This window comes from Tympanuchus pallidicinctus, unplaced genomic scaffold (genome assembly GCF_026119805.1).
Source record: "Tympanuchus pallidicinctus isolate F22 unplaced genomic scaffold, pur_lepc_1.0 scaffold16, whole genome shotgun sequence".
Lineage (NCBI taxonomy): Eukaryota > Metazoa > Chordata > Aves > Galliformes > Phasianidae > Tympanuchus > Tympanuchus pallidicinctus.
Window position 1 is genome coordinate 2,694 of NW_026294679.1, and position 15,272 is coordinate 17,965.

The window sequence follows — 15,272 nt, forward strand, 5'->3', positions numbered from 1 at the left end:
GGTTGGGAGCCAGGAATGGACGCAGCCAGAGGAGAGAGGTGTTAGGGAGCAGCCAAGGCATCACAAGGCATCCGAAAGCCCTGAAAGGAATCACAAAGCCACCGCCAGGAAGCATGGGGTTATCACGAGCAGCATCCAGGATGCTAGAGATTATTTGCTACCGTACCAAATGGGAGCTGCAGACACCCCAAAGCCAGACAAAACGGGAACTAACCCCAAGCTCTGCTTCGTGCACCCCACAGCCATCACGTTGCAAGCTGAGGTGCCTCATTGTTTGTTGCATTCATCCCAGTCCCTGGGAATGAAGACTCCACAGGCAGTCAAGGCGGTGAGTGAGCACAAGCGTGCTTTTATTATTAAAGGAAAAGACAGGAGGGCGTGAGAGGTCCAGGTAAAGATGGGAATCGTCCTCTCTTGGATGGAAAGGTCACGGAGAGAGCGGCTCAGAGCTCTCAGAGCCTGATTCTAAGTCCCCCACCAAGGGGCACGGCTTCTCCTCGCTGTTGCTGACCTGCTCCTGCACAGAGGTGCTGCTGTCAGGGCACTCGGGCTCTGCTTGGGCTGGGCTGCACTGCAGAGGCACCGGGTCACAGTCCAGGCTGCCTGTGGTGTCTGGCAGGCTCAGGTCAGCATCTTCAGCACAGCCGGGAGAAATGAGGGCTTCAACTTGGATGAGCTCCTCGTGTCCTTCACTGTTGTTATGTGGCAGGCTGTCAGCTGAACCGCAGCCATTTGTGCTTCCCAAGAGCTCTCCATTGGTGGAAGCACACAGCCCAGCATCGCTGCTTGCTCTGGCACATCTGGGTTGACAAGAGCTTGAATCACCTATAAAAGAATGAACAGGGGTTGGTGTCCAACTCTCACAAGCTGAATTACAAAAGTGGTTCTTGATCAGGGGAGATCTGAAGGTGCTAGGTATGGGCTGGATAGCTAGAGGGAGATACAAGCCCACTGACAGCAAGAATTCTACGTTGCTGAGAAGCAGGGTGTTGAAAGCTGGATTTGCACCTTTACCTGCCAGCACTACAACGTCTGTCTCTGAGGGCTCCCTGGGATGGTGCTGCCGTTGGTCTTTGGCCACAGAGGATGGTTTTCCCAGGCTGAAGCAGGAACAGCAACAGCCAGATGGTGATTCCTTCATCCTGCTGGGTGGACTTGGTCTGGAGAGAAGAAGCAGAGAATGGTGTGAGTTGTGCATGGAACTCCAAAAGCATCTCTGACTCTGACACTGACAGCTCATCGGCCCCATCTCACTGCCATATCTAGTTTCTCATGCCAGCAGGTCTGACCAACAGCTCTGCTTCGAGAACTGGAATTGGATTCAAGCACGTGGCCCTGAAGTCCGGAAAACCCCAATGTTTCCAGGTACAGCCAGCACAGGCCAGGACAGACGTCAGCGTGGCTTTATGCATCTCGTGACTGCCTGCCCAGCAAGGAGGGAATGCCAGCCTTGTGTGGCTAAACTCAGCCCGGTGGGCAACTGAATGTGAGTTCTGTCTCACAGTGCAAAGGGAGTGGAGATTCACTGCAACACTTCAGGCACCATCAGTTTAACTGAGTTTCAGCAAGCTTTGCCTCTAGAAATAATGGGGGGGGGAAACAACACAAAAAGAAACCACAAAAACCCACCCAAACAATGATGAGAAGGTACTGGAAAAGGAAGTCCTCTTTACCTTTCAGATGGAAAGTCGATGATGGTGTGGAATTTGCCCCGTACAGCTTTGGGGCCTTCTTCCATCTCTATGTCCCTGCTCACTATCACAGCAACAGGAGAGCTGCTGTGGCCTCGCCTCCGTGCCTGCGCCTCCTCCAGGCTGAGCAGCTCTGTGGCAGGAGAAGACGCCTGCACAGACTGGGGCCCTGAGAGAGAACTGTGCCCTGGAAGGGAAAACCACAGTGAGAGCCAGGATCAGAAAGCGGCAGCACAGCCATCGCAGGTCCGGGGGAGCTGCTGTTTTCCTCAGACTTGCTTAACCGAGCCGCTGCAAGAAGAGCAGCTCAAAACAACCATGTGCTCAGAGGTGTGTCTATGGCAAAGGATGCAGTCATAATTAGGAGCAGGTCCCTGTATCGAAACAGGCAAACACAATCCCTAGAAAATGGGGGCAGGGAACTGAGAAAGCTTCGCTGCCACACTTTCACCAAGCTTCACCAGATTTCTCCTTGTCACGTTTGGGCTTGCACATTCTCAGCATCCAGCAACTGGACGCCAGATTCCAGTCTAAGCCCAGAAGTCTGCTGTCCCCTCGATAGTAAAAGATGATTTCAAAGGACTTGGAGAAGGCCTGCATTTGATCCAGGTGTCTGAACAAGATGAAGCTAATGGAGGAAGACACTCACCTGCTCCATCTGCGATGTCAGGTCCAGATGTGGAGCAGAAGAGGACATCTGTGTGGTCGATGATGAATTCCACCACGGCCAACTGCGTCTGCAGTTCCGTGCAGGCAGCTCTCCCGCTGGCGCAGGCAGACTCGCTCTGCTGTGATCTGTAGAAAAGGCAGGTTTTAGAAGTCATTTATCCAAGATCGCTTCCCCGGGTCTGAACTGTTGCAGCCCAAAGCTGTCAAACTGGGCTCCAGAGACTTCCGCAGTAGGCAATCAGTGATGCCACTGAAAAAGTTCTCCTGGCTGATCAACGACACACCAGTCCCATCTAAACAAGAGAGCAGCAATGCTCAGCTAAAAATTGTGCCCGTGGGGGTTGGAGAACAGTCCAGGCTCCTGCTCTGCTGTCAGCCACTCACTGCACATTTTACAGGAGAAGAGCACATGTGGTGCAGAAGAAGGGAGGATTGCTTTATTCTACTGGAGAACAGATGTAAGCGTTGTGTTGAAATGGAAAAAGAAGTTTACCTTAGGAGGTTTGGAGCCCACACAATGGCTAAGTTCTTAGAGTGCATGTTGGTGACAGAGCTGTTCGCAGACAGACAGGCCAAGTGTCTCATCAGATACGCCAGGGTCCTGGGAAACAAGAGAGGCAAATGTTCAGCACCAGCCAGCACGCCATGCTGCGACTCACAAAGCAAACCTCAATTCACACTAGTTGTTATTACTGCTACTGATGCTGAAGATGAAGTAGACCCAACTTGACCAAGTGCCACGCTGCAGCACCCAGCACCAGCACAGCACAGCCACAGCCATCAGCTGCACCAAGCCTGCCCCCGTGCCCAGGACCTGACCCAATAAATTAACCCTGTAAATTAAACCCGTGTAGCCTTCAACCGCTTCAACATACCCAGGCATCGTGTTGCTCACGTGAGACAAAGCCTGGAATCGCACCAATGCCCTCTGAAGTGCAGCAGGGCTGAGCTCAGCAGGCTGAGGGCAGCACTGACCTGTAGTGAGGAGCGGGCAGCTGCTGGATGGTGTCCCGCATTCTGACCAGCCGCTCCTCCTCCGTAGTGGCACCAACAGCATCCTGGAAAAGGGCAGAAAGGGATTGAGACACAAATCAGGAGAGATACCTGCCGCAGGGTCGGGAACCATGGGCACAGCGCGCTGCTGGTCAGCACGGAGAAAGTTTTTAGGCCTCCCCAGAGGCATCTGGCAAACATAGCGGCACGCAGCTGGTGCCACCACGGCCAAGGAGTCCAAGCACCGGGCCGGTTTACAGCCTGGTTGGGCAGCTCAGCTCCTCGCAGGGGGCATTCATCTCCAAGTACACTTGGCTATTAATCCCATTCCTGTTCCAGAAAGAATTGGGGAATAGCAAAAAACAAACAAACAACACATGAATTCTCGCAAAGCATTGTGAATATGGAAATAACCACCTCCTGGGGCCACCAGAAGTGGCATCAGCACGATGCAGGATGTGGCAAAGACATGCGAGTAAACCCCATGGGGCTAACAGAAGAAGGGCCTCAGAGCTGGGGCACTGCTGCAGCCATCTCCCAAGAGGCCCAGCGAAGAGGGAAAGGAAAGGCGTTGCCTCGTGCTTACCGAGAACTTGTCGTACAGCTGGTCGGTCAGCAGGGGGGTCGGGAGCTCCCTGAAGTACGTTTTGCAGAGGGAGCTCGCGCTGTGAACGTCGCGGACGGTTAGCTCAGGAACCTGCTCAGACTCAAATTCCTGGCTGCAGAGAAGGACACGAAAGCGGTTGAGAAAGAGGAAAGCAAGTCAAAAGCCACACCCAATGCAATCAAGAATCAGAAGGGCTTCCTGATGTACTGGAGAACACAAACACTCGGCCACCAGCACCACGTCAGCCGTGCTGGATGGGATGTTCCCAAAGGAGACCTTTTCTCTGTGCTAAGGCATTGCCCGCAGGCCTCTGAACGCCCGCAACAGGGCACGTGCCCCTGCTGGCAGCTGTGTCTGTCAGTCCCAGCGCTCTTACCGCAGTCTCTGGACGTTGGACGCCACGCCGGACAGGCGGTATATCCCCTGCACCACGCCATGCTGCTCGATGAACTCGGCGCAGCTCTGGAGGACCTGGGGGACTAAAGAACACGTGCCGGCGGTTACTGGAGCTCCTCAGTCAAGTCCTGGCCCAGGCTGCGCTCCCATCACATCCCATCCACTAAGCCCAGCCGGGCTTGGCTGAAGCAAATACAAACGTGCTTGTCTCTTGGGAGCATTAGCCTCACTTCATCTTTCAGCCATCAACTCCCATTCCCCGTTTCTCCACTGGTATCAACCTGCCCCTTGCTAGATACCATCTCCCTTTCATCGTTAGGTTCTGAAACAGGGAAGCTCTCAGGAATGGGCTGTCCCTTACCATCACGACCAGAGTGAAGAAGATGCTCTCCCAGGTCACGGCCAAACACCCTCTCCTTCTCCACCTCCTGCTCTTTCCGTTGCTTTGGGCGGGCCTTCACCACGGAACGAAGGAAGGTGAGGAGCTTGCCGCGCTTCTTTGGCACTGGACAACAAAAGGAAGAAACCAGTTCATCTCAGGTTTGGCTCCGTTGGACGAGGCCGAGCACAACACATTCTACAGAGCACCTCAAAACGGGAAGAACATGATGAGCAAGTGCATACCAAAATGGATTTTTCCCATCCCTGGAGGAGTCCAAGGCCAGACTGGATGGGGCCCTGGGCAGCCTGGTCCAGTCCCACATTAAACGTGGAGCTTGGTTGGCAGCCCAGCTTGAGGCAAGGGGGCTTGGAGCTTGATGATCCTCGAGCTGCCTTCCATGCCAAGCCATTCTACAAGGATTCTAGGATTTCCCCAACTCCAGTCATAAAACACAGGAGGACTGGGCTAAATCTCTGCACGTTCTGATGGAGTTGAATGCACTCCTCTTGCTTAGCTTGCTCAACCTGGGCATTAAGGACCCTCTTGAAAAGCCACGTTCTGATCAAGCGTGTCACTAGCACAACCAGACCTCTATCTGTCCACCAGGGACGCTGGCTGTTCTCAGCCTCGTACGGACTTGCCGGAGAACTGCCTTTGCCTTCCCTCATTCTCACTGCCTACAAAACACCAGCCATACGCCCCGTGCTATGCATGAAGGATTATCAGCACAGAGGATAAGGTGGGAAGGATAAGGGAGGTATTAAACACGGAACACACCCGAAAAAAGACTCCATTTTGCTTCCCTGCACCATCAAATGTATCATCGTACCTGGCTTTGGCACTGAATTGATGAGACTCTCTGGGATTTTTCCGTTAATGAGCTCCACACACTCACCAGGGAAAAATCCAACCTGTAACAAGAGGAAGAAGAGACGTGCAATACTGAAGGCAGCGTTTCTCAGGCCTGAACTGTTCAAACATTACATTTTCCTCATCACGTGCCTGCCGGATGCTCCGTAAGACAATCCAACCAAAAAATGGCCTGCTTAAAGTTAATAATTATTCCAAATTGGCAGGCAAATATCCATAAAACTGTGTATGGAGCGGGGAAAGGACAAGTATGCTATGCACCCCTAAATCTCAAGCGTGCCCGAAGGGAAAGACTTCATACAGAAGCTATATATTATGATAGATTGATGCAGCTAGATCTGAGTTAGCACAGCCTATGCACTTTCTGCTTGCTGACCGAGATGCAGCTGCCATCCCCAGCTCTGAGCTACCCAGCGTTCTGCAGCCAGCAGCAGCAGCAAGCGCGCAGAGGCTCTGTTACCCTGCCTCATCTCAGCTGACAGGCAGCGACTTCCTAAAAGACGCTGACTTCACCTTCTGCATGGGTGCAAGCACAAGTGCTCAGAGACACTGAAACACGTGTCCTAGCTGCTGCATTTCCAAAGGTGCGGTTCAGTGGCCGTGACCTGATGCATGTTCTGAGGGCTCTTCTTTCTAAGTTAACTGAGGAGGCAGTTTCCTACAAAGACAAACTTCCAGCTCTGGCCCAAGCCCACAGCAAAAGGGAAAGTCCTCTGACACCAGCACAAGGAAACCATTTTCCATGTGGAGCCATGCTGTGCAGGCAGGGCAGCTCTAAGCTGAGATTCCTGCCTCGACCGAAGTTGCGCTCTCACGTCTGAAGCTTGGGCCTACCTGAAAGCCGTGCTTGCCTCTCCAGCGGGGGCTCAGCTCCTGAGGCGGCATCTCGATGACGCACACGAGGTCTCCCACCTGCAAGAGATTGCAACGTCAATCCCAGCTTCAGCATGGCTGGGAGGAAAGCGCAGCTCAAATGACTGCATTCTTCTGCACTGCCCAATATCGTCAAGCTTGAGAGCCATTGCACCAGTGCAGCTCTTCAGGCATTTGCAGTCGTACAACTGAACGTGGAAGTAGAAGAGTCACTCCAATACTACACAACATACAGAATTCAGCTGTTCAGTATGAAATGGTTCTCAGAAGCAGCAGGCTCTTTGCCAAAGGGAGAGCTTCAATTAAACCGCAGGCATAAGTCAGCGGAACAGAGCCTGAACAGATCTGCACACTCCATACACTGCTCTGCCATTGCTCAGAGACCAGGCTACCACGCTGGGCAGTAGCTCTTGGATCAGAAGATTCCAATGCCAAATAGAGCCATAGTTTAGAGATGGCTGAACTCCTCCCTGCATCCAACCCAGTGCAAGTCTAATCTGGAGTCGCATCTTCTGAGCTTCACCTCACCAAACATTCGGAAGGTGTCTGAGAATATTCCTGATAGCTTCACATGTTATACTCTTCTGTACAGGACAACAAGGAACGCCCTTAACTGCTTACCTCCAAGGAGAGTTCACCCGGTGCCTGGGCAACGTATCTCTTAATAACGTGGGCAGCAGCAATAGCTGGGATATTAAGAGATGACTCCTCACGGACCAGACGGGGCTTCCCGTTGTTCTCAGCCTGAAACAGAGAGCACAGGCCATGGTGAGGAGCTGAGGGCAAACGAGGAGGATTTCAGGCTGAGGAGCATGTCAGCAGAGAAAGCTGCAGGAAGTGCACTCCGTCCTTATCATGGGCACACAAGAAGGAACGGCAAGGCTAAGAACATGCCCGCAGCAAGGAAAGAAAGCCTTGAAGGCAGCTTTTCAGTGACACCGATAGAGCCGCAAGGATTCGCTCTCTTGAAAAGCAGGAGAGCACATCTGCAGCTCACTCTGCTGGCTCAAATCAGGGAACAAAGACCAATCAGAGCTCCACACTCTACCTCCATCCGTGTCATGCCAGGCTCACAGCTGATCTCGCTGCACGCGATGCCCATCACAGCAGGCACGACAAGCTGGAATGAAAAGAAACACGCTCATATTTTCTCTCTTCACACACCACACTATTGAGAGACTTCTTCAGAACTACCCTTGGCTATCCTCTGGCACAGGCGGGTGCTCTAGAAGCAACCACTCTGTTCACTCCGTTCAAATGGGACAGCCCATTAGGCAGCATTTGACCAAGCGGCTGTCCCTCTGCTAGCAGATGGGGACTGGCACAAAGCAGCAGATGCATTCGCCCAGGGCGCTCTGACAGCGCAGCAGCAGGGCAGTGAGAGGAATCATTGCTGCAGGTGCATCTGCTCCCCGGCCACGGCTCCCACCAGCCTCACCACCGGCACCTGCTGCAGCCCCGCACATCAAGGATTTCCTCTGCTTGCATCTCTGCTGTGCACCCTACAGCTGCCGCGCACACTCACACAGCCCAAGCGTGCGTGCTTGTGACCTTAGGTCACACTGTGCAGCTCGGCACAAACTGGGCCTAGGACTCTTTGCCTAAGGGATTGCTTTCCTTCAGACGAGCTGGTCACAGCACCACACACAGCATCCTCCTGAGGGCGGAGCTGCAGGGGAAGGGAAAAAAACCACACGGGACCAGTGTCCCATCAAAGCTGGGTGAGGCTGTGTTACCAAACATGGTGCGACACAGTGCTGGTCAACCACGTGGGGGGACAAAGCGTGGCACGTACCTGGCAGGAGATCAGAACAAGGTAGACAATTCCTTGAACTCGCAGCTGATTCTTGTCACTTTGCTCTGTGCTTCCACGAGCGAAAGCTGCACCAAGGGAGCGGGTAGAGGAGAGAGAAGGAACAGGTCTGTGAGCTTCCACAATGCAGCAAAGATGACAAGGGAAAAGCCATGGGACAAATGCCATCTTTGTGGATCGCTTGGGAATGCAGGTACTGGCTGAAAGTTACGTCTGATGGACAAGAGTAAGCAGTACGAGCTGCTAGGAGCTCCACCAGCCAGCAGTTTTCAACAGCTCACTGCCCACTCGTCCATCCCACGCTGTCTCAGCTTACCTACAAGATGCTGCACAAGACACAAGGGGTGAAAATGAAGGCACTCAGTCGCTGCACAAGGGCAACAAGCGAGCTACTCACGCAGAGCTCAAGCGCTCCAATGAAGGGACGCAGCACGCACTGCTCCTCCCCTCATTCCAGCCTCTTGTGACATCACTAAGGGCCACCAGGCTGCTCCGCCATGACGACAGGGTGGGGAGGCAAGACCAGAAGATTCCAACACCACACCCAACATTCTAGAATCAGTGGGCCGTTGGAATTCTACCTCAGCCCAATCCTGCAGAAGCTGCCATGCGGTTGTCATGACCACAGCGCAGGACCCAGCGCTTGCTGCTGTGCAGCCTCGTACGACTGGCCTCAGGCCGTCCCTGGATCTGAGGGCTTTGTGGAAGGGGATATATTGCAAATTGCACCGACATTTTCAGACCATTTCTCTTTCGGCATGGTCCCAGCACCTGACATGCTGATCATCATCCTGAATATACATTTTGTCAAAGTTCTACAACTAATGAAATAGTTCCTTACTAAACGCAATCTGATCACTCTTCTGGCCATATTTTGTGCCAGCTACCGCTTCCTGCGGGTGGCACCAATAGCGCTGCATCTCCTATAGCTCTCTGCTCTTACAGTTCTCATGCTGTCTGGGCAGACCTCGTGGCCTCACAACTCTCTCATGCCACACGTGCCACATTCTGAGGCACAGAAGATATATCACACTACTTCAAACGCCTTTTTTTTTTTTTTTTTAATACAATGATACTAGGGATAATCATCTGGAGCTAGAGCAATATGAAAAAATTCCCTTTAGTTCAACCATAAGTCTGTCCCATGGACACCAGTAGAGCTCTGAGAATACGCAGGGTGGACATGGATGGCAGCTACCATAACAGTAAGCAATGAAAAATGAGGTGGTGAGCCACGCTGTGTCATTGCATCTGCGGGCAGGGATTTCTCCTTGGACTGAGCAGAGTGCAGATGTCGCCTGAGAAAAGAACTTAGGATCATTCAGGAAAAGCAAATGAGTTGAGTAATTAATTGAAGAAACTCACGTTCTAAAGGTACTTAGAAGGAGAGAGTATTTCCCAACAGAATGGGTTTAACTGTCTATTCCCTGTTTTGCTAGACAGGTCTACTCTATGGATGCTTAGACTGACCTGAGAGGGCATGCTTCAGCACACCCCACAATTTCCAGTTTCCACATCGTCCAGGCAGCGCAAGTGCGGTGTACGTCTCCCTTGGCACAGACATCAAGCTTTTCTTCCTGTGCAATCAACTAATTATGACGGGGGAAGGGGACAGTACAGTCCTCACAAGAGAAGAGCCTGGCGGAACGATTTTAGAGCTGGGAGTCAGGCAAATGACTCGGCTCAAGTGCACCTATACCAATGCACGCAGCATGAGCAACAAGCAGGAGGAACTGGAAGCCATTGTGCACCAGGCTAACTACGATCTAGCTGCTGTTACTGAAACATGGTGGGACTGCTCCCATGACTGGCGCGTTGAGATTGATGGCTATAAGCTCTGCAGAAGGGATAGACAAGGAAGGAAGCCAAAATACTCATCAATACTGAACTTATACTGCAATTCAGGAACCTCACAAGCAACCTTGTGAAAAAAGAGTCTTAAAAAAAAAAAAAAAAAAAAAAAAAAAAGGAGAAAAAGGTAATCAGCATACCAGCAGCTGTTCTTCTTCAAACCATGGTTCCCAAGCATACTGCAATTGCACAAGCTATAGCTTATCACATCAAAAGCCATCTAGAAGATTCACTTATTGGTACTGGCCATGTCGGCATTCGCTCACTGTAAGCATCTGCAGGACAAGTCTGTGGACCAAATGACCTTGTGCACCCATCCTTCTGTCTCAGCTGCAAGAATAATCCTCACTCCCAGCCATTTCCAGTTTTCTTTCTTACAAAAGATGAAAGATATAAAGAAGCTCTTCATTCAAAAGTTACTTGATTATACAAACAACTAAATTCCAGCCTGCTTTAATCCAAAGTGCCATCTAGTTTGCATACAGAGAACTAGGGTGCATATAGGAAAGAACGCAAGCACACTCTAGTTTTCAATGGCCAGAATATCATAATAAACACATAGAAAAACAGCCTTTACTCTGGAGGCTTGTATGGCAAAGCCAATTGTTTGGACCAGCTCATTAATATACTGGGCATCGTCCCAGCACGCTGACATGCAGCAAAAGTTCCCACGCCACATGCTTCAGTATTTCCTGGAGTTTCACATCAATCTGCGCAGAACCAAGTCACAGAATCTGGGCTTCTCCTGCTTCACGTGCGATTTGAATGCACAGAAGAGATCAGAGGTGTGAAGAAATGGCAAAAACAGAAAGAAGAAGCTTCGCCATTGCTAAGCTGACCCAGAAATTAACTGCTTTCAGAGAGGTCATGGTTTTGACAGCGGTTTCAGCTCTTGCTCTACTATCCCAGGTGACGGCACATGGTCACAACAGACAAAACTGTTCACTACCAGTCATAAGAAACACATTTGTGAGAGAAATCATACTGATAATAGTAAAACATGTAGTAGGAAGACAAGAACAGTACACTGTAGGAGTAGTTTTAGGCCCTAACGCATCTACAGGCAGTCACCGCACACAGCTGCAGTTCAGAGTGCGGCATGGGCCGTGACATTGTTTCCACAAGGATTAATAAAAACTGCAGCTTTCCACCTACATTTACAGATGGAAAAAATGAATTCACCTGCACAGAAAGAATCGATGCCTCAGAACGGGAAAGCACGGAACCAGAAGAGAGAAGAAAACGGCATTCAGATTGGGAATTACTTCGTAATGAAGCGGAGACAGAAAAGCTTAAAGAGACTGGGGCAAGTAATGTCAAAGCCACTCTTTGTTTTATTAAGAAGAAGAGCACTCACAGACAGAAAGACCTTCAAAATAACAAACGCCAGGACAATCCCAATGAAAGCCACAATTGCTCATTTGGAAGCATTTACTACTAACATCCTTTTCGTTCTCTAAAGTACGGAAATGTACAACACAAAACTGCCCACACCTCATGAAAAATGACACCGTATACTTTGTTGCAGCTACTGTAATGCCCTAGAATATTGTAAGGGAAGTGAGAAGAGTAGAATTCTGCACACGGGCCTTTTCAACTTGGCACTGTCTCTTTAAAAAAAGAGCAACTGACTCAGATAACACCAGCAAAACCAAGGTGCACCATTCAGCAGCAAGAGCATCCCAAAGCCAAGAAACCTAGGGGGCACAATGCCCAAGATATTAAAAGCAAAAGGAAAAGCAATAGGGTGACTTCTTCTGAACGCTGTATTATGTCTCCTTTGACAAACATGTATCCAGCAATCCTGTCATGGTTTTATGATTTTTGGTCATCAGTATTCCACACCATAACATCATGTAATGCACTGGGGGTGGGGTTTGATATCTGCCGAATGTTCGTCCGTCGGAGAAGAACTACATTTCCCCAGGAGCCTTTGCGGTCAGCAAGGGGATATAACTCCAAGCAAGGTCACCTGATCCTTCTTCTTCGCCTGCTCTTGGCTGTCTGCACTTCGCCGCCTGCACTTCAGTCACTCAACTGGACTGCACTTCTCACCCCAGCATTGTGGTGAGGTCTATACAGTTCAAACAGACTCTCTCTCTCTCCCTCTCTCTCTCTCTCTGTCTTTGTATTTTACTAGTACTATATGTAGTAAAATCATTTGTTCCACCTCAGACCAGTGCTGTTGTTTTTCAAGTATTTTGGGGTCCCCTGCTTCCCCTTTCCCAGAGGCGCGGATCCGCAGATTCCTCCGCCCTGCTGGTCACGGAACTGGGCCGGACCAGCCCATAAACCATTGACAAAGCACAGGGCAAAGTACTTTATACCCATAACAACAAATAGCCTGTCTACTTAAACTGCAGCTTTGAAACTTCTCTGCACACGTACACCCAACAAACAACACTGAGATGCATCTGCTGCAGTCAGCGTGGCAGACAATGATTCACAGAGCTGCTCAGCTCCTTACCTTCAGAAGCTCATCCTCGCCAGCATCAGGAAACTTGTCATGCCGGGAGTCTTTCAGTACCTTGGCGATGAAACGCATCCCGTAACTTCGAAGGAAATAAAAGGCAAGTGAGAATTCCTCACGGATGAACCCACCATTAACTGCTGCAGGATAACGCGGTGACACACCAGACTTACGGGATTTGGTCAGCTGAACAATGATGGCAGACAGGAACTTGTCTGTCATTGCCTTCACATCTCGGATTGAGGCATCCAGGTGCGTCCTCACCTCACCGTGATTAAGAGCTTGTTCAGGTGTAACATCGTACGGCAACTTGCTATTTGGAAAAGTCAGATGTGAAGGTGAGCACTCCTCAGCCTAATATACTTTTGTCAGTGCCAGGCAGAATTTTTGGCTTGACACACAAACAGATCCACGCTCACCTGGCTGCAAAGAGCTGCACGTTCACTTTCATTAGAATTCTAGCACTGAAAGAGCAAAGGACTTCTCATGTCCTCTGCTGTCCCTGCAGCAGTCGCTGTGAGAAAAGGCCCAGCTAACTCAGCTGCAGGAGCAAGGTGCTAGGGAGCAGCCAAGGTGTCAAAACGCATCCAAAAGCCCTGGAAAGCATCACAAAGCCACAGCCAGGAAGCTTGGGATTATCTTGAGCCATATCCAGAATCCTAGACATTATCAGCTGCCATACCAAATCGTAGGCAGAGCTCTCGCTGCAGACAAAGCAGGAACAAACAAGAAGCTCTGCTGCACGCACTCCACAGCCATCACGTTGCAAGCTGTGGTGCCTTACTGTGTGTTGCATTCATCCCAGTCCCCTTGAATGAAGACTCCACAGGCAGTCAAGGCGTTGAGTGAGTATAAGTGTGCTTTTATTAGTAAAGGAAAAGACAGCAGGGCGTGAGAGGTCCAGGTAAAGATGGGAATCGTCCTCTCTTGGGTGGAAAGCTCATGGACAGAGTGGATCAGCGCTGTCAGTGTTGATGTCCGGTGCCTGGGACTGGAGGCCTGATTCTAAGCCCCCCTCCAAAAGGCTCTGCTGCTCCTCGCTGATGCTGACCTTCTCCTCAAAGGCGGTGCTGCTGTCGGAGCACTCGGGCTCTGCTTGGGCTGGGCTGCACTGCAGAGGCACCGGGTCACAGTCCAGGCTGCCTGTGGTGTCTGGCAGGCTCAGGTCAGCATCTTCAGCACAGCCGGGAGAAATGAGGGCTTCAACTTGGATGAGCTCCTCGTGTCCATCACTGTTGTTATGTGGCAGGCTGTCAGCTGAACCGCAGCCATTTGTGCTTCCCAAGAGCTCTCCATTGGTGGAAGCACACAGCCCAGCATCGCTGCTTGCTCTGGCACATCTGGGTTGACAAGAGCTTGAATCACCTATAAAAGAATGAACAGGGGTTGGTGTCCAACTCTCACAAGCTGAATTACAAAAGTGGTTCTTGATCAGGGGAGATCTGAAGGTGCTAGGTATGGGCTGGATAGCTAGAAGGAGATACAAGCCCACTGACAGCAAGAATTCTACGTTGCTGAGAAGCAGGGTGTTGAAAGCTGGATTTGCACCTTTACCTGCCAGCACTACAACGTCTGTCTCTGAGGGCTCCCTGGGATGGTGCTGCCGTTGGTCTTTGGCCACAGAGGATGGTTTTCCCAGGCTGAAGCAGGAACAGCAACAGCCAGATGGTGATTCCTTCATCCTGCTGGGTGGACTTGGTCTGGAGAGAGGAAACAGGGAATGGTGTGAGTTGTGCGTGGAACTCCAAAAGCATCTCTGACTCTGACACTGACAGCTCATCGGCCCCATCTCACTGCCATATCTAGTTTCTCGTGCCAGCAGGTCTGACCAACAGCTCTGCTTCGAGGAGAATCGGAATTGGATTCAGGCACGTGGCCCTGAAGTCCAGAAAACCCCAATGTTTCCAGGTACAGCCAGCACAGGCCAGGACAGACGTCAGCGTGGCTTTATGCATCTCGTGACTGCCTGCCCAGCAAGGAGGGAATGCCAGCCTTGTGTGGCTAAACTCAGCCCGGTGGGCAACTGAATGTGAGTTCTGTCTCACAGTGCAAAGGGAGTGGAGATTCACTGCAACACTTCAGGCACCATCAGTTTAACTGAGTTTCAGCAAGCTTTGCCTCTAGAAATAATGGGGGGGGGAAACAACACAAAAAGAAACCACAAAAACCCACCCAAACAATGATGAGAAGGTACTGGAAAAGGAAGTCCTCTTTACCTTTCAGGTGGAAAGTCGATGATGGTGTGGAATTTGCCCCGTACAGCTTTGGGGCCTTCTTCCACCTCTATGTCCCTGCTCACTATCACAGCAACAGGAGAGCTGCTGTGGCCTCGCCTCCGTGCCTGCGCCTCCTCCAGGCTGAGCAGCTCTGTGGCAGGAGAAGACGCCTGCACAGACTGGGGCCCTGAGAGAGAACTGTGCCCTGGAAGGGAAAACCACAGGTGAGAGCCAGGATCAGAAAGCGGCAGCACAGCCATCGCAGGTCCGGGGGAGCTGCTGTGTTTCTCTCAGATTTGCTTATCCGAGCCGCTGCAAGAAGAGCAGCTCAAAACAACCATGTGCTCAGAGGTGTGTCTATGGCAAAGGATGCAGTCATAATTAGGAGCAGGTCCCTGTATCGAAACAGGCAAACACAATCCCTAGAAAATAGGCGCAGGG

The 15,272-nt window shown here is 51.1% G+C and overlaps 2 protein-coding genes across 2 annotated transcripts in view; both read right to left on the reverse strand.

The window, feature by feature from the left end:
* Positions 1 to 427: 427 nt before the first annotated feature.
* The window catches only part of LOC128077826 (rho GTPase-activating protein 32-like), a 96,256-nt gene continuing 81,411 nt past the window's right edge, over positions 428 to 15,272 (reverse strand). The window contains exons 14-16 of the mRNA XM_052677384.1: positions 1,674 to 1,878; positions 1,015 to 1,160; positions 428 to 825 (exon numbers count right to left, since the gene is read on the reverse strand). Coding sequence (XP_052533344.1) covers positions 428 to 825; positions 1,015 to 1,160; positions 1,674 to 1,878 — 749 coding nt within the window. The remainder of the gene's footprint in view (positions 826 to 1,014; positions 1,161 to 1,673; positions 1,879 to 15,272) is intronic.
* Positions 13,457 to 14,298, reverse strand: LOC128077734 (rho GTPase-activating protein 32-like). Its single transcript, XM_052677249.1, has 2 exons — positions 14,170 to 14,298; positions 13,457 to 13,980 (listed from the first exon to the last, which is right to left on the reverse strand). The coding sequence occupies exons 1-2, from the start codon at positions 14,294 to 14,296 to the stop codon at positions 13,556 to 13,558; spliced, it is 552 nt and encodes a 183-aa protein (XP_052533209.1). The 5' UTR covers positions 14,297 to 14,298; the 3' UTR covers positions 13,457 to 13,555.